The following is a 23,505-nucleotide window of genomic DNA, read 5'->3' as shown; positions in this document are numbered from 1 at the left end:
GAAAGAGGTGAAATGATAAGAGAAAGATGAGTGCATGTCTTTCCTTTGTCATTTGGCAGTGTTTATTGAATCAGGCTTTTTATATATCTTTACCATTTCATTTATTCATTGAACAAATACTAATTTGACTCCAGTGTTTTAGGATATGCTCCATGTAGCCAGTGTTATTCCCATTTAGCAGGTAGAGGAAAAGAGGGTGAAGGAGTTGCCTGAGGTCATACCAATTAGGTTGGAGCTGGGATCTGAATACAGTGCGCATGATCCCCAGTTCTCAATGGTTTGACTTGATTTTTTTGTACTGAATGATGATACAAAGGCAATAATGCTTTCAGTAGAAGCCGTACTTTGAATTTTGAATTTGAGTATTTTCTTGGGCTAGGGACATGTGGCTTTGTCCTCTCAATGCTGAACAGTGGTGGTGAACTGTATCCAGTCAGCTAGAGGATCACGAGGGGAAATGGTGGGCGCTCCCCAGTGTGCTGTGTTGCTAAGTTATGATGTCTGATGACATCATACCAGGGATTGAACTCAGGATGCTTGACCACTGAGCCACATTCCTAGCCTATTTATTTATCTATTTTAGGGGCGGTACTGGGGATTGAACTCGGGGCACTCAGCCTCTGAGCCACATTTCCAGCCCTATTTTTTTTTTTTTTAAACATTTTGTTTTGAGACAGGGTCTCACTAAGTTGCTTAGGGCCTTGCTAAATTGCTGAGGCTGGTTTTGAACTTGTGATCCTCCTGCCTTAGCTTCCCAAGCTGCTGGGATTACAGGCATGTGCCACAATGCCTGGCTCCTAAAAATGCATTTTTTAAAAAATATTTGTTTTAATTGTCAGTGGACCTTTATTTTATTTATATGTGATGATGAGAATCGAGTCCAGTGCCTCACACATACTAGGCAAGCGCTCTACCACTGGTTCACAACCTCAACCCCTAAAATGCATTTTTGATTTGTGATATTTTCAAGTTATGATGGGCTTATTGAAGCAAAACCCCATCAAAAATCAGGGAGCACCTGTACTGTCCAGTGGGGCACCAGAGCCTGTGTACACAGACTGTCCTGCTGTGTACGGGTTGCTCCTGTTGTCTCGGTGTATGGGAGGTTTTCTCTCCCTTGGATGGTTACTTATATATTAAATGACTTTACTTTTCACTCAACAGAATGACATCACCAAAAAATGGATAAAGGGGGAATTTAAAACCGTGTGCACACATGTGTGCTCACCTGCTCTGGGCATGTGTGCAGGGCAGTGGGTGGGGGAGGGCCATGGTGAAGGGAGTGTTCCCAGCTTCACTGTATCTTAAGTGCCACTTCTCTTTTTTGTCGCCTCATTTTCAAGTGATCTCATCCAGTCTCATAGCTTCAAAAGTACCATCTGTACTGTAATAGCCCTGCAGTTTTTATTTTTTTACTTCTTTGCAGGGCTGAGGATGCAACCTAGTGTGTGCATGCAAATCTTTGCCTCTGAACTGCATCCCCAGCCCGACATTCCTCTCCTAGTCTGGGGAGATCATTTCTCTGGATGATAGACTCACAGTTCTTTTTTTTTTTTTTTTTTTTTTTTTTTTTTTTTTTTTTTTTGAGAGAATTTTTAATATTTATTTTTTAGTTTTCGGTGGACACAACATCTTTGTTTTGTATGTGGTGCTGAGGATCGAACCCGGGCCGCACGCATGCCAGGAGAGCGCGCTACCGCTTGAGCCACATCCCCAGCCCAAGACTCACAGTTCTTGATGCTCACTCGCCATCTCAAACTTAGGCATTTCACAGTTGAAGTATTCAGAGTCGAACTGTATTCATCCCCTCCCCCGCCCCATTCTGGAGCAAAACCTTCCCTCCCATTCTCTTTCCCGCCTTTGGAATTGGCAGCATTACTCTTTCAGTTGCCAGATCAAAGCTGTGAGATTATCCTTGGGGTCTCTCTTTTTTGCTACCCCATATCCAGCCAGAGTAATCTGTTAAAATGTCACTCATTTTCTCCAAGCTCTGCTGTGACTTCACTCCCTACACAGGCCTAGTCCCTATTCTTCCCGTTTGTTTCCTTGCTGTTCCTGGAACTCACCAGGCATGCTGCAGCCCCAGGCCCTTTGCACTTCTGCCTAGAAGAAAGCTCTTCACCTGGTTCCCATATGACTTTGTCCTCTCATCTTCCAGGAATTTATCCAAGGTCAAGTTCTTAGTGAGGGCTTCCCTGGACACCATATCTAAAATTCCAGTCTCCACCTCAACCTTTCCTTTCTAATTTCTCAGGTTTATTTTTCTCCTCAGCACCTAATTAGCGTGCGCGCACACACACACACACACACACCTCTTATTTGTCTTCTTTATTATTTGCAGGCCTCTTTGAAATATAAGTTCCAGTAGGGCGGGGATCTTCTCTTCTCTGTTCATTATTGTTCCCTCAGTAGTTAGAACAGTGTCTGCCATAGCAGGTCCTCATAAATATTTGTGGAGTGAATCACAAAATGGGCCACCTGCACCAGCTTCAGGGGCTCTCAGATTTTTCCTGTGTCACTCTCTCCGGGTCTCCTGCAGTCCTCTGGACAGTTGGCTCTAGCTGTGCTCTGGCCAAGCAGAGTGAATGAGAGAGACACCTTTTCCCTTTTATTTATTTGTTTGTTTATTGGTACTGGGGATTGAACCCACGGTGCTTTTTGAACCCAGCCCTTTTTATTTTTATTTAGATACAGGCCCTCACTAAGTTGCTGGGGATGGCTTTGACCTTGTGATCCTCCTGCCTCAGCCTCCCCAGCCCCTGGGATTACAGGCTGTGCCACCGTGCCCGGCGCCTTTTCCCTTTTCAAGGGGCACTTTAACCTGGCTCCTGTGATCGCGTTTTAGGTGAGGACCTTGGCTTTGGGAGTCCTGGAGGCAAAATCAAGCCTCATCCAGCATTTCCGGCCAGCTTCTTCCTGAAGGTGGTTTGGGCACTAAGTGCTGCTGCTCTGGATTCCAGCAAATTGGGTTCAGATCCCGGCAGTTACCTGGTCTGCTTGAGCCTCAGTGCCTCGTGAGACACGGGGAGACCTGCCTTCTCTTGGGGTGTCCTGAGGATTAAGATGGTGATTCATCTCATGAGGTGTCTGGCGCTCAGTGGATGAAGGTGGCAGTGCTGCTGGGGTGGAAGGTGACAGGACTGAGCCCTTTCCCTTCCTCACTCACTTAGCAAAGAGGTTGGAGCTGGAGCTAGGGTGAAGGGCTGGAGGGACCTTTTGGTGGGTGCAGCCTTGGAGGTGCAGGGGTGGTGGCAGGTAGATGTGACCTTTGACCTCAGCTAGCCTTCCCTGTGAACTGCACACCTGCCCTGTGACGGGCCTTTTGCCTCCTGCAGTTCAGGACCCAGCCGCAGGCAGAACCCCCACTTCCTGTCTCTGGGCTGCTTTCCTGTGGACACTGCAGCTTCCAGGTTTCTTCGTGAGCTCAGAGTCCACTAAGAGATGTGGGATCCCTTTGCTCTCCATAAAAATGTGGCCACCTGTTAGAGGATGGGGTCCCGTGAGTGGGGACGTGCTCCTGTGTGGGTGGTCAGGTGTGAGAGCTGCCGGAAGGAAGCCCGGGGGTGACTGCAAGCTGGTGCTCTGATCAGACCTTGTGTCCTCCATTGGCTTTGTCATGATGGGGTGGCAGGAGGTGTTGGTGGTTCGGGGGGTGTCACTGTCCTGCTGCCAGGACCAACCAGCAGTTGTTCCAATCATGGGACATCCTGCTGTAAGTGGCCAGGACTCTGGTGGCCTGATTTTCACCTTAGGCAGTTCTGTATGCTCCTAGAACCCCCACGTGGCCTGTCTTGTGAGGCCTGCTCCTGGCTGGGTGCCTCTGGGCTCCTGTCACCTCCTGGGCAGCTGTCCCACTCTTGCGGAAGCCTGGGGCCTGGAGAGTTTCCCTGCTTGGAGTAGGAATGAGCTCAGCTGTAGGCACCCTGACCAGCGTCTGTGAAGCTGAACTTTCCAGACCAGGGCTCAGAGAGGGACCTGCCTGGCACTGGGTGCCCCTCCTAAAGCTCAGAGGTGCTGAAGGAGGGTTCTCTGGGTGGGGGGCTGAGCTCCTCTCAGTGAAGAGCCGGCAGTGCTGTGGGCTGAGGGGTGGTCTCCATTATCCCCTCCGAGGACCTCCTGGGTGCCCAGCTGGTGGGCTTGCCAGGTTCTTTAGGTTTCAGCCATTCGTTCTTGTGACAGTCATTAGACCCCCACTGTGAGGCACAAATCAAGAAGCCCACAGGTGCACCGTCATTGTCCCTTGGTAAGTGCCCCCTGGGCTGTGTGCTGTGACTGGGCTGCTGAGGGGAGGCTGGGAGGGCTCCTGAGCGAGCCTTGAAGGACAAGAAGGGATCCTTCCCTTTATGTCATTCTGTGGCACTTCTGGGGATTTTGAACCCAGGGCCTCGCTGAGGTGCCCAGGCTGGTCCCAAACCTGTGATCCTCCTGCCTCAGCGCCCGAGTCCCCAGAGTCCGGGTGTGCACCGCTGCGCCTGGCTTTTGTCAGTGTTTCCTTTTGGGTGGGAGTCGGCATGTCCCACTCTAGTTGCTCTTTGGACACTGACCGCTCGAGGCCTCTCTGGCCTCTTCTCTCAGGGGGAAGCCAGAGAGCCTCGGCCTCTGCAGATGCCGTTAGTTTTCCCTGAACAAACCGGGCGGGTGCGCTGGGCCTGGGACAAGGGACTGGTGAGCAGAGCAGGAGAAAGGCCACTAATATCTGGCCTCAACCCGGGGAGACAGACTGGCCCCTGGGAAGAGCCTGGAGTGGCCGTCACTGCCATCACTGGTCCTGGGTTTTGTTTTTCTGCTGGGCGCGTCCCGGGAGCGCGTCGCGGGTCGCGCATCGTGGTGGGCCAGTGGTGCGCAGGGAGCCAGCCCAGGTGGGCGGCAGGAGGGACCGTTGTTATGGGTTAAAGCAGATGTTTACACCCGGGAAGATGAAGGGTGGAGGCTGGAGAAGCGGGAGGAAGTGAAGAGGAGGCTGTGCAGGGTCAGGCTCCAGTACAGGCCCCAGGTCCCCGGTGGCTACCCGCTCCCCCCCCTCCCCTGGGCTCTAAGTGGGGGACAGAGGAAGAGGACAGGAACGGGGAGGCACGTGCCTGCCTTCCCCCCACTGGCCGCCCTCCTGGCCAGGACGGTGCCAGGATGTGGCCGGTGGTTTCCATTTCCTTTCTCCACCTAGTGATGGCGATGGCTGCCGCTTCTGTGCACAGTGGCCAGTGTCCTGGACCCTTCCCTCCACTGCGTCACTTCATCCTCACGCCAACCCCAGGAGGCTGGGTGGGAGCCAGGCCATCCTTTTTGTGGCCGCACTGCCGTCAGCCTGTGGGGGCGCCCCGCCAGCCCTGGCGCTGGGGCCTGGGCTGGGACACCGAGGCAGGGCCTCCTCTGGGCTGGGGGTCGTTTCTGAGGCAGCTGGAGCCCGCTGGTCAGCTTCTGCCTTGGCCCCAGTGGCCCTGGCTGCCAGTGCTCCTGATGCCCTCCCCTCCTGGGGGTCCCCCGCGTGCCTGGGCCTGCTGCCGGGACGCCTGTCTGCCCTGTTCTAAGCCACCCTGACCCCACTGGCCCCCCGGAGCTCGGCCCACTCCTGCTTTCTTTAGAAACGTATAATCATTCGCATGCCATTGGGAAAACCCGGGAAAGCAGAAGACCGCCGTAAGCCCAGCGCCGTCCTCTGTGTTGGTATTCTGGTGTTTTCTGTCTTGGTATTATTTTCTTCTCAGTTAAATTCTGATCTGACAAACTTGCCGTGAGCTAGGGGTGAGCTAGGGGTGAGCGTAGAAGTGAGAAGAGCTTGGGCTCTGGAGCCAGCAGGGGCTCCAGTCCTCTGTCCTCTGCCTCTAGCTGTGTGACCTCAGGCACATCACTTAACCTTTCTGTGGCTGAATCCCATGTGAAATGAGGATGAGGACGTAACTGTTCGGTCGGGTGGTCCTGCGGGGGAAATGGGGAGAATGCGGAGGGGACAGTGCCGAGCACAGGGAGGGGCTGGGTCGTGTGGGGGGGTGACTGGTTTGAAGCTTGTCGTCTGGCGGGGACACTTAGGACACACTGGGGCAGAGGAGTGGAGAGTTTTTTGACTTTTGTGGTGGTGGAGATGGGACCCAGGGCCTCCCACGTGCTGAGCATGTGCCGTCACTGAGCTGTACCCCCAGCCCTGAGGTGACTTTAAAACGAGGGGCAGCATCAAGCAAGGGGGAGACCTGGCAGCTGGAGAGGCGTGCGCAGAGCGATTCAAGAGCGTGTGAGAGCTGAGCTTGGACTTGAACAGCAGCAGGCCTTTCCACACAGAAAAGGAGAGGGTGGACCCTGTCCAGATGGCCACAGCCAGGCAGGCGGCCGGGGAGTGCTCGGGGCTTTACTCTCCCAAATGCATGAGGTTTGGAGTGGACAGGGTGTGCGGCTGGAGAGCCTGAGGGGGGGGCCACGGGCGGCAGAGGCTACCAGTCCCCTGTGGCTCATGGGAGCAGCACAGGCAGCGGTGTGGACTCGTGTCACCAAGTTTCTCCTGTGGCCACACTTTGTAGTCACAGCTTTTAGTGGCCACGTGGTACTGCCTGAGTGAATGGAGCCACGTTCACCATTGTACATGGGTGTCGAGGCATGGCGACGTGCGTGCCGGGACCCATTTTGGTTATATTTTGGGTGGGGGGTTCCTGGGACCAATTCCTATGTCTTCCCTGGCTGTGGAGAGGGACACAATCTCTCCAGCTTCTCTGTCCTTAAAGCCCCCAAGTATGGGAGAGAGAAGGAAACGTGGCAGGTCTGAGTGTTCTCACATTCTCCTTCAGTCCTCACACTGTGAGGGAGGTGAGGCTTGTCCCCATTTGAAAGGAGAAAACTGAGGCTGCCTTCCCACACTGCACCCTGCTACTAATCCTAGAGGGAAAGACATTGCAAAGCTTCGGTGTTTTCAGAGTCCTGCATTCAGGGTGCCCTGAGCCTTAGTTTCCTTATCTGTAAAAAGGTAGCTAGTGTTCATTGAATATTTACTATCTGCTGTGTGCTATTGCTAGGCGCTGTTATTAAGGTTTCTGTGAGACAGATGAGGAAACTGAGACAGAGGTTAAGTAACCTACCTAAGGTCATGGAGCTAAGTGGTAAGTCCAGAACTTGAACTCAGCCAGGTTCTAGACCTGCACTGTGTTTTTTAGTGTATCTGCCTTGTATGGTTTTGTAATAAATAAATGAAGCAATCACATAAAGTATTTAACTCAGGAATTACTGCACAGTAAGTGGTCGGTAAACATCTCTAATGCAATTACAGTAGTCTTCCCTTATTCAACAGGGGATTCATTCCAAGAACCCCAGTAGATGCCTGAAACCAAGGATAATACTAAAAACAATATATCCAGCATTTCAGGGCTTCTCTTTGGCATTTCCAAATTTCCAGTATTACTACTCATGTACCTTAAGGCCATCATTAAGCAATACAGGATCACTTGAACACAAGCAGTGCAGTACAGTGGCCACTGATCTGGCAACTGAGATGGCTACTAAGTGACTTACTGGGTGGGTAATGTATATGCTGGACAAAGCAATGAATTTACCCTCTGGTTGGGACCTAGCTGGATGGCATGAAATTTCATCTTGCTACGGACAACAGCATGCAAGTTATAACTTAGAAATAATTTAATTCTGGAATTTTCCACATGATATGTTTGGACTACAGTCACTGAAACTGTGGAAATTGAAAACTCGAACAAGGGGCTCATTTCTGGCCCCCTTCCCCAGAGCTCTTTGGGAAGCCAGTGCCAGTAGGAAGCAAAGGAATGCGATGGACGCTCGCATGCCCATGGCCCCTTCCCCCAAGGCAGAGTGGTGAGGCCTGATTCCCTGTGGTGTCTATTGGGGAAGGGATCTGAGTTTGCTTCTGGAATTGAAATGCTGAGCTCTTTGCCAAAAAATTATTTCTATAATTTGTGGAGTGAGAAGCCCTTGCTCGCTCAGGGCCTTCCTGCCGACAGCATGTGCTCCCGCCTGCTGTCCCATTTGACCACCGATGAGGAAATCGAGTCTGTCAGGGACACTGGGTCAGGGAGCGGGAGGTTAAGGTCTCTGTGCATCTGGGTCTCCAGCTGGGCCCTGGGGGCTGCAGGGCTTCCTGTTAGACCTCTGACTTCCTGCTCAGTGCTGTTTTTTTCTCTCTCCCCCCTCCTTTTCAGGTCCCTGCAGGCCCAGACTCAAGGGACAGCCTGGTGGGGGCCACAGGTGCCTGTGCAGGATCCAGCTGCGTTGGTGAGGTGGGCATGGGAGACGGAGCCCAGCTGACTGGAGACCCTGTTCTCTTCCAGACTGAGGAGGCAGGCGGCAGGGCCTCCCCACCTGCCCCACAGAAGATGCAGTTCTTCGGCCGCTTGGTCAATACCCTCACTAGCGTCACCAACCTGTTCTCTAACCCATTCCGGGTGAAGGAGGTGGCAGTGGCGGACTACGCCTCAAGTAACCGGGTTCGGGAAGAAGGGCAGCTGGTCCTTTTCCAGAACGCTCCCAGTCGCACCTGGGACTGCATCCTGGTCAACCCAAGGAACTCGCATAGTGGCTTCCGGTGGGTGATGATGGGCAGGGCCACCCACCCACACCTCTCCTTTCTTGGTGCTCTGCATGCGGGGAAGCCACTTATTTGGGTCTCCAGCTGAGGGAGCAGAGGGGAAGGGGATACTGGATCTGGGGAGGAGGGAGGCTTCCCTCTTTGCACACTCTGGGCACTGGGAGGAAGCCTGGGCATTTCCTGTCCGGAGGCCTGACCCCTGCCGATCAAGGGAAGGGGTGGGGTGGGAGAGGCAGGTGAGGTCCATCAGCGTGACCTTTACCCCTGGGCCTTTATAGGCATGACCATCCTTGTAGGGGCTGGCCAGGATTTGATCAGGAGCCTGTAAGGGATGTCCAGAGATGTCCCTTCTCAGGCATGTTGGGACGACCCCCCAGCTGGGAGGGCAGGACAGGAAGTCAGCCCAAGGCTGAGGTCATGGGGCCAGCTGGGGGACCAGCTGCAGGGATGGCATGAGCCAGGCCTCTGACTGCAGGGGCCATTGTGGAGGTGGGCTCGTGCTGATATCTCCTTTCTGCCTGTTTGTCCCTCTGACTGTCTGCACCCATCCCTTCGGCACGCACTGAGTACCTGCGGAGTCTGGGCTGAGGCCAGGCCCCACGGAACGGGGGGTGACAAACGTGTCTTTAGGGAATGTGCAGAGCAGGGCCTCCTGGCACAGGCACCAGGACACCCTCGGGAGCCAGGCACTTCCTGTCGGGTTGAGCCTAGGGAGTGGGGGGAAGGAAGTGACTACTTCCTGGTGGGCCGGCTAGAGCCCCCGAGCTGCTCTGGAAGGACCGGGGGAGTTTGTCCTGCACACAGGCGGTTCTAGACCTGGGAGGTGCACGGGGCCGAGCCGCAGGCAGGGCCCTTGTCTGACTCCCAGGCTCTGGTGAGAAGTGAGGCCCAGGGACATCTGGGTCCATTCTGGTTGAGGAGGCGAGGCATCAGGAGCCTCAGAGAGTGGCCAGCTGGGGGCCAGGGGCCAGGGGCCAGCTGCCGGGAGAACAAGGCCAGTATCATGGCTCTGCCCAGTCAGGTGAAAATTCAGACCTGGCTCCACAGGGAAGCTGGGGTGGAGGTCTCCACAGTAGGTGCTGTTCCAGATGCTGGCAGCAGTGCCGTCCAGATGCCGAGTGCACACGGCTGGGGTGGCACCTTCTTGCTGGCCGTGATCAAGGCCAAGGACAGTGCAGCTTGCCCCTGCAGCTGTGGGTGCTGGGAAGACACAGGAGAGCAGGGCAGCGCGTCCGCTCCGCAGGGGACCACTGGGACCTGCCCTGGGGACCCCACCGTCTCCATGTGCAAGTTCTTTGGGTTGTGAGGACTCTTCCCCAGGAGTGCAGACTTGCCCCGGTGACCCTGAGCTCTGTCCTCAGCACTCCTCCTTCCCAGGGGGATCAAAGCCCTCATCGGCAGCGTATTGGCCACACTGATAAATCGTGTGTACTTCTTCTTTTTTTGTTTCTTCTTTCAGTGCTGGGGATGGAACCCAGGGCCCCCGCTTCTAGGCATGTGCTCTCCCACTGAGCCACCCCCAGACCCCTGCTCTTCATCAGGTCTCCTTGATAGTTTCCAGAATGGGTTCCCTTGTTACCTACTGAGGTAGGCCAGGAAGGCGGCATCCCCTCGTATGGGTGGGGAAACTGAGGCTGGTGGGAAGTGACGCACCCGGGGTGGCGCAGGCCGCAGTGAGGAGGCAGAGTCTGTGTCTTCCTTTCCTAAGCCAGTCCTCTCTCCGTGCCTCCGTGTCACTTCATGTTTTAGATGGACTAAGGAGCATCGGCCAGTTTCAAGCTGAGTGCTCAGTCTCCCCTCTTACCTCCAGGCGTGCCTCGCTTGGCTCTGGAGTCGCTCCATCTCAGCCAATGGCAGCCCCACCCTGTTCTGTGGTTGTGTGATCCAGAAACCCTGCTTGGCCCTTGGTTCTCGGGGCTCCTTCACCCCAGATCCAGGTCATTACTGGGCTCGGACAGGCTGTTCCTGGGTGGGATTGATGTGCTCCTGCTCCGCTGGCAGTTACACCTGGGTTCTGATGAGTGACAGGAAGCCCAGCGTGATGGGGGCCAACCAGGGTAGAGCTGTGGTCTCCTCCAAGTGGCATCCATGCCGGACAAGCGGTGGGCTCCTGTCCTCTTTCGACTAAGTGAGGCCTCCGTTTATTCTCTGTCACCTATGGTCCCATCTGGCTGTACCAGATCCACCCGTCACGTCTACTTTTCCAGCCAGCAGAAAGGCAGAAGGATATTCTCTCTTTTTTTATCTAATTCTTTATTTGTACTGGGAATTGAACCCAGGGGTCTTTACCACTGAGCTACACTCCAGTCCTTTTTATTTTTTATTTGAAATGAGATCTCAAAATAAGATGCCCAGGCAGATCTCAAAACTTGCGATCCTCCTGCCTCAGCCTTCCAAGTAGCTGGGATTACAGGTGTGCGCCTCCGTGCCTGGCCAGTCTCTCTTTAGGGACAGTTCTTGGAAGTTGCACACATACCTTCTGTTTGAACTGAGTGTCCGGCACAGCTCACTGCTGGGAGGCCGAGAGGTGTAGCCTGGGCCCAGACAGCCGCGTGCAAACCTAAAGCCCGGCTTCCACTTTGCTGCCAGCTCCTCCGGGCCACCGTCATGGCATAGGCGGACCCCAGCTGCACCCAGCCTTCCAGCCTGTCACTGTTGCTGTGGTCTTGCTGTCCCTCTGTCCCCTGCCAGCCTGCCGAGTGATCTTTGGGGAGGGCAGTCTGTTGTGCCCCTCGTCTGCTTAACCCTCGTGGCTTCTTGTTTGGTTGCATATCGGAGGCCCAGCCTGGCTGCGAGGCCCTGTGAGCAGGCTTCTGCTGGTCGCTCTCAGCTCTGCCACCTTGTGCTGCTGACCTTTGCCCTAGTTCTCACCGTGCCCTCCCTTTGCTTGCCCTCCCATGGCCTTCAGGCTAGAGCAGGTGCTTCTACTGTGTAGGCACCGTCCCTGCCCTGGGGGGACTGTCTCGTGTTCCTGGTATCCCCAGCACCCAGCAGATTTGTGGATGGGGGACAGTGATGTACTTATTCACCTCTAACTGTACTTCCCAAGGACACCATGTGCTGTCCCCTCTTCCAGAGGGTGGACAGCGGTTGGATTCAGGGAGTAGGGGGTGGACCAAGAAGCAGGAAGCAGTGGGTGGAGGCTGCAGATGGGCTGCAGAAGTTCAGGATATGAAGAATCGCAGACATGGTAATGCCAAGGCCAAGAGTGTGACCTGGCAGTGGGGCTACCGTGGGGACTTGGAGGAAAGGGTCAGGGTACACACTGTGCCGAGCCCTGGGGGGCTTGTCGAGTGGTGTATCAGTCCGGGCTCTGTTGCTATAATAGAATACCCAGCTGGCTACTGTGCACACAGAGGCTTATGTAGCCACCGTTTTGGGCACTAAGATTGGGCAGCCCTGTCGTGACCTGTATGAGGGCCCTTTGGTTGTGTCATGAGATGACGGGTGGCATCATGGTAGGAGTGCATGGGAGAGATCACATGGTGAGACAGGAAGCCACAGAGTGGCCTGTCTTGTTCTTTTTATAACTACGCACTCGGGAGAATAACTGCAAGGCCAGCATTAAGCCCTTCTAAGGGTGGTGACTCCAGTGACTGACTAATTACCTGCCACTCCAAAGACTCGAGCACCACTTAATACCCCCACGTCAGAGAGGTGTCAAGCATATGAACCCTTGGGGACATGCTGGGGGACGTGTCACTGGTACCCTCCTGACCCCCTGAACACCTTGCAGTTTGCAGGGAAGGCCTGCTCTACCCGCTGTCCTTCCAAGGAGTGGGGTTCTGCCTCCTAGATGTCTCCTCAATTTCTCTGGAGGGCTTTGGGCCCTCCCCAAAGTATCTTCAGTGTTGAAGTCACGTGGAGGTCTGTGTTGGCCTCATGTGGAGGTGTCCTGTCCTGCTGTTGCTGCTTTTAGCTGTCAGGAGCCGCCCTGGGATGGGGATGGAGTCGGGACCTGAGTCTCACTCCTCAGGTCACACTCCCTAAGGCCTGTGAGTCCCACATTGCCCCTTCTTGCGGGGAGAGATGGTGACACCATCACCAAATACCTGGTTTGTTGTGGCCGCTGTGAGCTTGCTGCGGTCTAAGTGTTTGCTCATTTTGTGGTCACATGGCCCTGGGAGGCTCTTACTACTGACCCTCTTACAGACGTGGAAGCAGCCTGAGCACCTTGCCCGGGTCACAGCGGGCCAGTAGCTGAGCCCTCCGCAGCAGCCTTCCAGCTCTGCAGCCGCCTCTTATCCCGGGGCCCGTTTGCAGGGTGTGCAGCGGGGGCCGGGAGGGGGGCAGCTCTGCTCACCTGGGCCCAACCTGGGCCCTGCTTGACCTGTGGTGCCACCTTGGCTCTTCAGGCGTGAGCTCCTGGAGGTCACTTGTCATGGTAGGGTAGCTCGGGTACTTCTGCTCCTGTAGAAATCAATCATTGCTGCAGCACCTGGGGTTGGTGGACCGGCAGCCCTCGTGGACTCGGCAGGTGCAGGCCGTTCACCCCAGGAGTCCCGGGAGGATGATCCCAGTGGGGTATGTGATCTCGGCCTCCCTAGAGGGCTCACTTTCGGGCCCTCTGGACAGGACGTTGCCATAGAACTGGTTGTTGAAGCGTCATGCTGGCAGGTGGCCCGCGTCCGGCCATGTGCCCTGGACTCTGCTCCTTCACCCCCTTGTCCGGCCACAGCCCACCTGCAGCAGCAGAGCTGAAAATGGCGGGTCTCCTCCCGCAGGTCACGCAGGCCGGAGCCAGGTGGACGTGGCCCCAGCATCCAGTGGGACGGGTGTCACAGTGGGACCGTGTGAAGCGCTCACGTTCCCAGCAGGCCTCACTCCCGGGCCAGCCCCTGTGGCCTGCTTTTCCGCGGCTAAGAGTGTTCTTCCCGAGTCCTTCGCGCGACCCCTCTTCACTGCTCTTTTTTTTTTTTTTTTAATGTTTATTTTTTAGTTGCAGGTGGACTCAATACCTTTATTTTATTTTTACGTGGTGCTGGTCAAACCCAGTGCCTCCCACGTGCGAGGCGAGCCCTTTACCTCTGAGCCACAAGCCCAGCCCTCCTCGCTGCTCTTCTGTCCCCTCACGCTGTCCCCTTACTTGGTGGCCACCCTCTTCTGTCCCCTTACTTGCTGGCTACCCTCTTGCCTTCAGGTGCTATGTGTCCCCCCATCTGCCATTCCCCTGGGAGCCCAGTCCCTCCTACTCCTCATGCCCTGTGGGGCCGGTGTGCACCAGGTGCATGGGAATGTTTGCTGAGCACCGGGCCAAAAGCCTCTGGCAGGAGGGCGGGAGCAGGCTGCACTGGGGCGGCTGGGGAGGGCCTGCGAGGGCTGGAGACCGCAGCAGGTAGCGTGAGCAGAAGGCCCAGCAGGGATGGCCCATCATGGGTTAAGACTCAGAGGGACAGAAGGACAGGGCACCAGGAGGCCCTCAGGGAAGAAAGGCGGTGCTGGCCTGATGGCTCTGGTTCAGCTCTGGCCTGAGACGCCCTTGAGTCCCAAGGGACCCTCTCTGCCCCCAGATGCACATCTACCAACAATACCTGCAAGCTCAAGAGGTTTGCAGACACCTGAGACTCATCCACAGACCCCTGTCCCAGGGCGACTCCTCGGAACAGGCCTGGGTGGCTTTCATCCGGGGGCCCATTCCAGGGGAGGAAGGGGACGCAGGCTCTGGAGCTCCAGCCTCCCCCTCCTTGTCTTTCTACCTCCTCGGGCTGACCACTGGCTCCCCTCAGCCCCTTGGAGTGTTTGCTGTCTCCCCATCTCTCCCATGGGTGGGGCAGGACCCTGCCCACCTCTCCTTGACCCTCATGTCCTCCTGTGATGCCACCCGCTCTCCATCCTGTGGCAGGTGTCCCTGACCCTGGGGTGCACTCGCATCCTCAAAGACGTGAGCTCTGACGGGGTGTCGCCTCTGGCTCCTGTCCCCTCCCTGTCCGCATGGTCTCCTCCGGCCTTGTGATGACCAGTAACAGCCGCTCTTCTACAAATGCTGTTTCTGGCTCTGCCTCCTGGCTGCCCAGCTCATTCCGTGTCGTCTTCTGCTGCATCTTCCCTCCCCTGGGACCATAGGTGACCTTTCCCCACTGCCCCATCCTCTCGTGTTCCCACCCTTGCCCTGCTCACGCCCCACGGACCTTCCTCCCACTCTCTGCTCTCTGGGCGCTGCCGACTGCGGTTCTCCCCAGCCCGGGAGACGTCCTGCGCCGTCCTGCCACCTGACCTCACTGGGGTGAGCGCATGTGCCCTGCCAGGTTCGAAGCCTCTGTGCGTTTCTCTTCACCCCGTCCCGCTCCCCAAGCCCTGCCTTTTCCTCTCCCTTCCTTCCATCCTGCACCCCACAATGTGAGCGGATGGCCTTGGTGACCTCACTCTCTCCCATATGAGGAGGACCCTGAGCTGCCTCTGTACCTGTGTCCCGCCTCCCTGTGGCCCAGAGGTGCTCCGTCCATCCACTCCGGCCACGGTCCCCCAGCCACTTCATGACGTCATCTCCTCAGTTCCCACGCAGCCCTCTCCCTTCACTGTTAGGTATTTCCTGCCAGGGACTGAATGTCTGTGTCCCACAGAACTCATATGTGGCTGCCCCAATCCCCAGCCTGATGGCATTTGGAGGGGGCCTTGGGAGGTGATCAGGTCATGAGGGTGGAGCCCCCATGAATGCCATCAGTGTCCTCATAAGAAGAGACACAAGAGAGATGCGCTGTCTCTGCCACGTGAGGACACAGCAAGAAGGCCGCATTCTGCACTTAGAAAGAGGGCCCTCAGCAGGACCCGTCAGTGGCACCGTAGACTCCCAGCCTCCAGAACTGTGGTTTAAGTTCCTGGTCTGTGGGGTCTGGCAGCCTCCAGCGAAGGCCTTGCCCTTTACTATGCAAATGTGCTCCTTTTCTTTAAAGGTCTTCCTTGATGCCACTTTCCCGCCAGGCCCTGCCTAGGTTTAACTGTCTAGTCTTCTCCTCCCTCTGCCTCTCTAAATTTTTTGTGGCTCCGTGTTTGAGCGCTTGCGAGGCACACACAAGGCCCTGGGTTCCATCCCCAGCACCTCACACACACAAGAAAAAAAATAACACAATATGGAAAAGTATCTATGGCTCAGTGATCTATTAGATACCTCTGTGGCCACCACTCATGTCAAGAAACAGAACATTGTCGCAGCCCTGAAGTGCCCCTTCCCTGCCTCCAAAGAAAGGTTACCATAGCCGGACTGGGATGTTAACAGCTCTTTGTTTGGCCTCTTTGCTCCACGCTTTGTAGGGGAGATGTGTGTGAGTTGTATGAGGCCACGTGAGTCACGTCCATGGTGGTAGGATTCCACCATACAGTGGTGCACAGTGGTGTCCCGTGAGGTCAGTACCTAGTGACAGCATAGTCATCCTGGTCTCTATAAGTCTACTGTGATGTTTGCCAGTTGCATTTCTCAGACACAGCTCGGTCGTCAAGTGGCACGTAATTGTATATCACAGTTTTATTTACTCATTCTGCTGTTAGAGATTTAGGTTGTTTGGGTGCATGAAGGATGTGTGCATCTGTTAGGCACACACGCAGCAGTATTCTGTTTGGGACATAGGCCGCGTCAGCTTCCGCTTCAGCACGTAACACTCATTTGATTTTATTTCCTTTGTTTGTTTTATGGTACGGGGGATTAAGCCCAGAGATGCTCTGTCACTGAGTTATATCCCAGCCCTTTTTGTTTTAGAGATAGGGTCTCACTAAGTTGCTGGGGCTGGCCTCAAACTGTGAGCCTCCTGTCTCAGCCTCCTGAACCTCTGGGATTAGAGGCATGTGCCGCTGTACCCAGTTTATGGAGCTTCTTAGCCTGTATCTTGGCGTCTTTCCAGTTTTGGAATATGATCAGTCAATATTTTTATTGCTTCTCTCCTCTCCTTTTGGGATTCTAATTGCGCATATATTAAATCTTTATACTATTTTCTATATGTCCTTTTTTTTTTTCTTCCATTTGGTATCGGGGATTGAACTCAGGAGAACTTGACCACTGAGCCACACCCCCAGCCCTATTTTTTTGTGTTTTACTTAGAGACAGGGTCTCACTGAGTTGCTTAGCACCTTGCTTTTGCTGACACTGGCTTTGAACTCGCGATCCTCCTGCCTCAGCCTCCCCAGTCTCTGGGATCACAGGCGTGTGCCACTGCACTGGCTTCTCCTCCTGGTTCTTTTTCCCTTGTCGGTCTCTGGTCACTCATTTCTGTGAGTGAGTGAGTGAGTGAGTGAGTGAGTGAGCATGCCTGGTAATTTTCTTCTTCATGCTGCATGTGGTCTGTGGAATGATGGTGGCCGGGGATGGTGGTATCTTCCTTCAGAGGATTTCACTGAGTTACATTAAGGTTCGGGTTTGTCGAGGCCGGCCTGTCTTTTGGATTCCCACTCCTAAGTCGTGACCTTTACTCTGGAGGACAGCGGCTCTGAAGACTCTCGGCTGACAGTGTTTTTCCAGGGTCTGTTTGCCTTCTCCCTTGGTGGCCTGAACTCTCCTGTTTCCCCACTACTAAACAGCTGCCAGAGCTTCTTCTCCACTCTCTCCTCCTTGTTGCTGTTTCTGGTTTCTAAACCGTGCTCTGGTTTAGCAGGGAACATCGTGTGCAGAATTTAGGGCTCATTCTCTGATTCCCTCAAGTTCTGGCCACCGGGAACTCCGAGCACAGCGTTGCCCGTCCTGGGGAGAGTGCCAGGAGCAGCAGGCCGCAGCTTAGACTTGGTGTTTGTGACTCTCCCACAGGTCCCAGGGGGCTGGAGTGAGAACGTAAACACGAGGCGCTTATCTCTGTGGGCTTCTTTCTTTTAAGTCTTGGCCCTATGCATCCTGCCTGCCTCGGTTTCTCTTTGGTCTTCAGACAGCTGTATGCATTCCCTCCTGCCTTCGCACTTGCTAAGCCGAGGCTGGTCTGATACCAGCTACTGGGTCATGGCCAGGAGCACAAGTTCATTCCTCAAGTTTGATAGATAATGTTTGCATAATCATTGAATAAGATATTCCCTAAACTTCACTGTGACCTATTCTTTGAAACTTAGATAACTTACGTGTGTCTTCTTAATATTTAAACATGGCACGGTTTGTAGTTATCTTTTTCTGTTGATTTCTAGCTTAATTGCATTGTGACCAGAGAACATGGTCTAAATATTTTCAAGTCTTTGAAATGTGTTCAGATTTGCTTTCTGGCCCTCATAAGCCCAGCACTGATAATGCTTATTTGTGTGTGATTGAAAAGAATGTGCCTCCTGTGATTGGTGGGAAAGCTGTTTTATGTTCTGTAGTCCAAGAGTTCATGCCCCACTCGTGTGTTAACCCTGGGTCCCTGGTGTGATTGTGTTTAGGGAGGGGCCTTTGGGAGGTGGTGAGGCTCATGAATGGAATCAGTGCCGTTATCGAAGAGGCCTGAAGGAGCTGCTTCCACAATAGGGACACACAGGAGGTGCCACTCTGAGGAGCAGGCCCACGTTAGACACCCTGTCCACAGGCACCTTGTCTTGGACTTCCTGCCTCCGAACGTGCGAGTAATAATTTTTGTTGTTTTAACCAATTCAGTCTCTGTTTGGTCAGAGCAGTCCACGGGGACAAAGACGGCAAGCCCGTTAGGTCAAGCTCACTAACTCTTCTACATCCAGAGGGTTGCTGTTTGCTTTTGTCTACTTGTTTTGATTGTGAGTAACAGAGGATGGGTAAGTATCTCGCTGAGGTGGTGGATTTGGCTATTCTCTTCATTCTCTCTCCTTTGGCTTTATTTGGGAGTTTTCTTATTAGGTACACATTGATTTACCATCGTCGTGCTTTCCTGGGGAAGTGTGACTGCTCTGTGACGGGGAGCACTCTGGGCCTGACGTCATGGTGGTCCCTGGCTTTCCCCTGGTTTGTGTTTATAGATTTCCTTATACTTCTAGTCTTGCCAAAGGTGTGCTGCCTGTTACTCCTTACTCTCTATTTGGTGTATTTAGTTTATTTCTACTTAATGTAATCCTGACATATTGGGGTTGCAATCTACCATCTTACTCTTTGCTTTCTTTTCTGTTCTACCTATTTTGTTTCCTTCTTTTTTTCTTTTTCTTTTTCTTTTTTTGGTACCTGGGATTAAACCCAGGGATGCTTAGCCCCTGAGCCATATCCCCTGCCTTTTTAATATTTTATTTAGAGGCAGGGTCTTGCTGAGTTGCTTGGGGCCTTGCTAGGTTGCTGAGGCTGGCTTTGAACTTGTGATCCTCCTGCCTCAGCCTCTGTGCTGGCTCTTGTTTTCTTTTGCTGTGTGTGTTTTTTGTTTTAGTTGACTCTATTGAGATGCAATTTACAAAAATAAAATTGACCAATTTTAAGTGTACCATTTGATGGGTTTTGATAAAGGCACATGTTCATGTAACCACCACCACAATCAAGATAGGGAATACTTCTGTGAGTCCCCAGATTTCCTCTATGCTCCTTTGCCATAAATAGATCCCCTGCACTCGCCCCAGGACCTGCTTTCTGTCACTGTGGTTTTGCGTTTGATCCTGTAGCACGTGGGCTTCTGAGCCTGGCATTTTTCACTTAGCATGATGCCTTTGCAGTTAGTGATTGTTTTCTTATTATTCTATTTCCCCTCTTTGTTGGCTTGGAAAGTACTCTCTGTAGTTATTTTTAAATTGTAACTCTTGGAAACGGTTCCCCAGTTCCCCATAGTCCATCATGTTGCTTTCTGTGCATCTTTGTAGCAGAGACATTGACTTTGTTCCAAGCTGTCTTTTCGAGGCTGTGTGTATAGCAGAGAGTCTTGGAAGATAGAACTGGGGTTTCCGAGAGCAGAGGGCAGCTTTGCTTTCTTTTTAGTACAAAAAGTTCTTCCCCGGTAGCAAAGGATAGACTGGTTGTTTATTGTCAATTATGAAAGAGTCCAATTCTGAGTTGGGGTTTCCCTCTTGTGATACAACATAAGCAAGTGACATCTGCCCTCTTTATGTTCTCTGAGGGAATTGGGATCCCTGGACATTGGCACAAATGTTGAAACCTTGGCTATTGCTGTGAGTAGTAAACAGCCTTTTGTCTTTGGCCCAGGAATTTTGTGTCTTCTCCCAATATCTGTGAGACTGTGTCAGGCTGACATGTTCATATACAAGTAGCATGAAATCAGGAACCTTCCACAGTTCTCAACAGGACCCTAGAGGTTACAGCTCACTGAACTGTATGGTATGATAGCGTCTTCCAGAAAAGCAAAAGGGTCTTTTGATATGCCATGTGTTGTTTTTAAATTGTGCATTTTATTTTAAACCCAGCAAGACATTGTGCCACCAATGTTCTACGTAGATTCACTCACACATCTGCCATGTCACGGTGTTTCATTCTCTCTGGCTCCTTTGATCATCCACCTGGGATCATGTTCCTTCTACGTGAAGAAAAATCTTTCATGGGCTGGGGTTGTGGCTCAGCGGTAAAGCGCTTGCCTAGCATGTGCAAGGCTCTGGGTTCAATCCTCAGCACCACATAAAAATAAATGAATAAAGGTGTTGTGTCCAACTAATTAAAAAAAAATCTTTCATATTTCCTTTAGTGTAGGTCTACTAATGACAAGGTCTGTGGGGTTTTGGGTGTGTGTGTGTGTGTGTGTGTGTGTGTGCGCGTGTGTGTGCGTGCGTGCCTTGCTGGGGGTGGAACCGGGGCCTCATATTCCAAGCAAGTGCTCCACCACTGAGCTGCACCCCAGCCCTTCCAGTTTACCCTGAAGGGGTTCGCTTGCTTCCTTGCAGAGTGCAGGACTCTGATGGGCATATATTCTCTTAGCTCTTTAGGGACGGGATGTTATTCTGTTATCTCTGGCCTCCGGTACAAGAAGCCAGCTGTCATTCTGATGGTTGCCCTTTGAAAAGAACCTCTTTCCTCACTATTTCCCTTATTTTCTCCTTACATTTTGTTTTCTTTCAGCTGCTGTGTTAGGCAAGGTATCATTATTGCTCTCATGTCAAACTGTGTGTTATTATCAGTTGTTGTTATTTCACAGACTACCTCAAAACGTGGTGGCTTAACACCATGATTATTTATTTTGCCTCAAGCTCTGCAGTTTGAGCAGAGCTCAGTGGGAAGTGCTTAATTCTAGTCTGTGTGCCGTCAGCTGGGGTGGCTTGATTGCAGGATCGGCCTTGAAGATGTCTCTCCTGGCTAGTAAGTTGGTGGGAGTTCACCTGGGGCCAAGGGTCCTCTCTACACCTTGCTTGGGCTTCCCCTGGTATGATGGCGGGGGCCCAAGAGAAGTAGAAGCCTCCAGTCTCTTATGACCTCAGTCTGGAAACTGGGACAGCATCATGACTGCCACATTCTCTTGGTAAAGCAGTTACAGAGCAGGAATAAAGGGTAAAAAGATACAGCTTCCCACTGCTCAGCAAGAGGAGTGTCAAGACTTTGGGGCCATGCTTTAAAACCTCTACAAGATGCTAAGTTTTCGTGCTTTTGTTTGCTTTTTGTAGGGAGAAGGGCTTATAGGATACAGTGAATCAGTGGAATAATTTTAAAAAACAGTTTTGGAAAGCATAGGCGTCCGTTGTTCAAGTGAGGCCTGTCTGCTGCATTTTCTGTTCTGATTTGGACTCACCCATGTTGAAGGGGGAGCTGCTCATTGTGTGCTTGACGTCTCGCCTGCCGTCCCGCAGGTTCCCGTTTCCTCTCCATGTTGTATTCTGCTTACTTCCCTGATCTTTCTCCCCATTGCCAGCGCTGTCCTAAGGCCACATTGGAGGGGCGCAAGCGAGGCTACCTCTAGCCCAGAGTGGTTATGGGACCTCGTTCTCCAGAGGAGAGTGGCCGGACCCGGATGGCGGGCGCGGGGCCAGCCAGACGTAATGGACCCCGGGCCTCCTCTGGGTCGTCCTCACCCTCTGGCTGGGGTCCTCGGACTGTGGCTCAGCTTCGTCAGTGTCTCCCATCCATTTTCCTCCCCTTCATCTTGAACTGCCTCACGGAGCCCACCGGGCTGCTTTCCTGCTAGCCGCGCCCCTCCCCCCGCCTCCGGTTGGCACCTTCGAAGTCACTGCTCTGTCTGGTCCAGCGGCGACTGAAGGTCTGGTCTCGGGCCTCCCCGAGGCTGCCATCTGCCATCTGCTTGGATGGGCGAGAATTGACCCCAAGCAAAGGCCAAACCGCCCGGGCCGCCTGGGCTTCTCCTGCCCCAGACTTCTCGTTGCTTTCTGGAGCCCTGCCCCTTCCCCAGGTGTCCCGGGCACCGGAGCCCTCCCTCCGTCCCCAGACACCCCAGGGCAGTCCAGACTGGACCATTCTCCCTGTACCCGGAGTCAGCTCGACCGAGAGGTGCCCTAGACACTTTCCACTGAGCCACTCCCAAGCACGAAGATCTGGTGACTCTTCCTCACAGAACGTCACTCTCTGTTTTCAGGAACTGAGCCAGCTGGGCCCCGACCGTGTCCCTCTCCACTTAATTAGAGTGTCCAGGGTCATCGGGTAAACCTTTTTCTGCCCGTCGAGTTCTTTGACGTCCCTGGCTCTAGTCGGCTGCTTCTTCCCAACCCACATCGCGCGTCACAGCATTTCTGAAGCGCGCTCCCCCAGGGCTACCTGGAAACCCACCCAGCGTCCCTGGTCCCCGCGCCACCTGCTGCCCCCGACCAGCGCAGGCAGCTGAACTAAGATCACTCGTGTGAATTTACAGGGACACAAAATAAAACACAGACACAATTTACCTTTACATGAGCTTCAGGGCCACTTGCCCGGCCCTCGGCCTCTGGCTCCCAAAAAGGGAGAGCAAGAGAAGGTGACAAGAGGCTGACGAGAGAGAGAGAGGGAGCACGGTCCAAAGGGGGCTTTTTCTGGGGGAGACTCTTGTTCTTAGAAAGTTCTGTCCACAAAAGGGCAGAAGGGGCAGGACTCAAGGGAACAGGTGAGTGTAACTCAGCCCTAGGGGCACGCCCCCCAAAGAAGACCTCCTTGCCATCTGAGCTGTCTGTGACCAGGCCACCACGAATGCAGTGGCTGGCCAGAGGCTGGGGCATCAGGACTGGAGGGCGTGGTCATTCGTGTTGCCCCCACACCATTCGCTAGTTCTGTCTCGTCACTGGCTGTTCTGCTAATATGCCTGTCTGCTGAGCTCCTGATTTGGCAATTGTATTTTAGGATTCTATTTGATTCTTTCTTCAAAGTTTCAAGTTCTTTGTAAAAATTCTCAATTTCCTATCTTCTTGAGTGTTACCATAATTATTTTAAAGTCTTCATCAGAGAACTTCAGTATTTACAGCCCCCTTACAGACCTGTCCCTGTTGCCTTCTTTCCTGTCTGAGCCCACCTGTCCTGTGAGTTTGAGGATGTGCTGAACATTGTATTTGCAAATGAACTGGTGGGAGTCAACTGAAGCCTAGTTGATGATTCTCCACTGGGAGCAGAGTTATTTGGCTTCTCCTGGGTACCCGGGGACAGTTTCAGTCGGTCAGTCTCACTCCAGTTTCTGGAACCGAGTGGTCTGAGGCCATGCTGTGTTCCTGGGAGGACCTGGCCCTGTGTGCCTCAGCCTCCTTCCTGGACTGTGATCCTTCTGGATCCCACCCAAAGTGAGAGGTGCGCCCCGGGCTGTGCCCCGGCAGACCCCTGGCCTGAGTCCCAGGAGGCTGTCAGCATGCGGTTTATCTTCTGTCCTCTCAAACAGCATCCATCCCTTGACTCCGGACTCAGGCAGGGCTGGCCTCTGCCACCCCTTCCCAGTCGGGTAGCTCATCACGGTCTTAAGAGGCAGCGAGCATCTTGTGATCTCCTGTCCTGCCCCTGGGCTGGGCGCCGTGGGCGTCTGTGTCTCCTTCATCATCTGCCATGGTGGACTGGGCGGTCCTTCCTGCCGTCCCCTTGGTCACTCAAAGGCCTGTGCCCTTACCCATCGCTCCTCTTCTGCGTGTGCTCCTTGGCAGCAGCCTCCTGGGAACGTCATCTGCACCTGCCACCCACAATTCCTTACTTCCCCATTCCTCAAGCCCACTCCCGACAGGCTGTGGTCCCACCACTGCACTGAAGG

General features: G+C 53.6%; 1 protein-coding gene across 11 annotated transcripts in view; it reads left to right on the top strand.

The window, feature by feature from the left end:
* Positions 1 to 23,505, top strand: part of Pla2g6 (phospholipase A2 group VI) — a 49,390-nt gene that overhangs the window by 1,187 nt on the left and 24,698 nt on the right. For 2 of the 11 annotated variants that reach the window (XM_046429419.2, XM_046429424.2), the window contains exons 2-3: positions 8,145 to 8,190; positions 8,274 to 8,527. In XM_046429419.2, the coding sequence (XP_046285375.1) occupies positions 8,319 to 8,527 (209 nt within the window). In that variant the 5' untranslated portion in view covers positions 8,145 to 8,190; positions 8,274 to 8,318. Of the gene's footprint in view, positions 1 to 3,806; positions 4,012 to 4,056; positions 4,244 to 8,144; positions 8,528 to 23,505 lie in introns of those variants that run through there. The other 9 variants (XM_058574310.1, XM_058574309.1, XM_046429414.2 and 6 more) reach the window with 7 other exon arrangements.

The sequence above is a fragment of the Marmota monax genome, unplaced genomic scaffold (assembly GCF_021218885.2).
Source record: "Marmota monax isolate L192 unplaced genomic scaffold, Marmota_monax_Labrador192_F-V1.1 WCK01_AAM20220418_F8-fsc00051, whole genome shotgun sequence".
Lineage (NCBI taxonomy): Eukaryota > Metazoa > Chordata > Mammalia > Rodentia > Sciuridae > Marmota > Marmota monax.
This window is presented reverse-complemented; position numbering and strand designations above follow the sequence as displayed.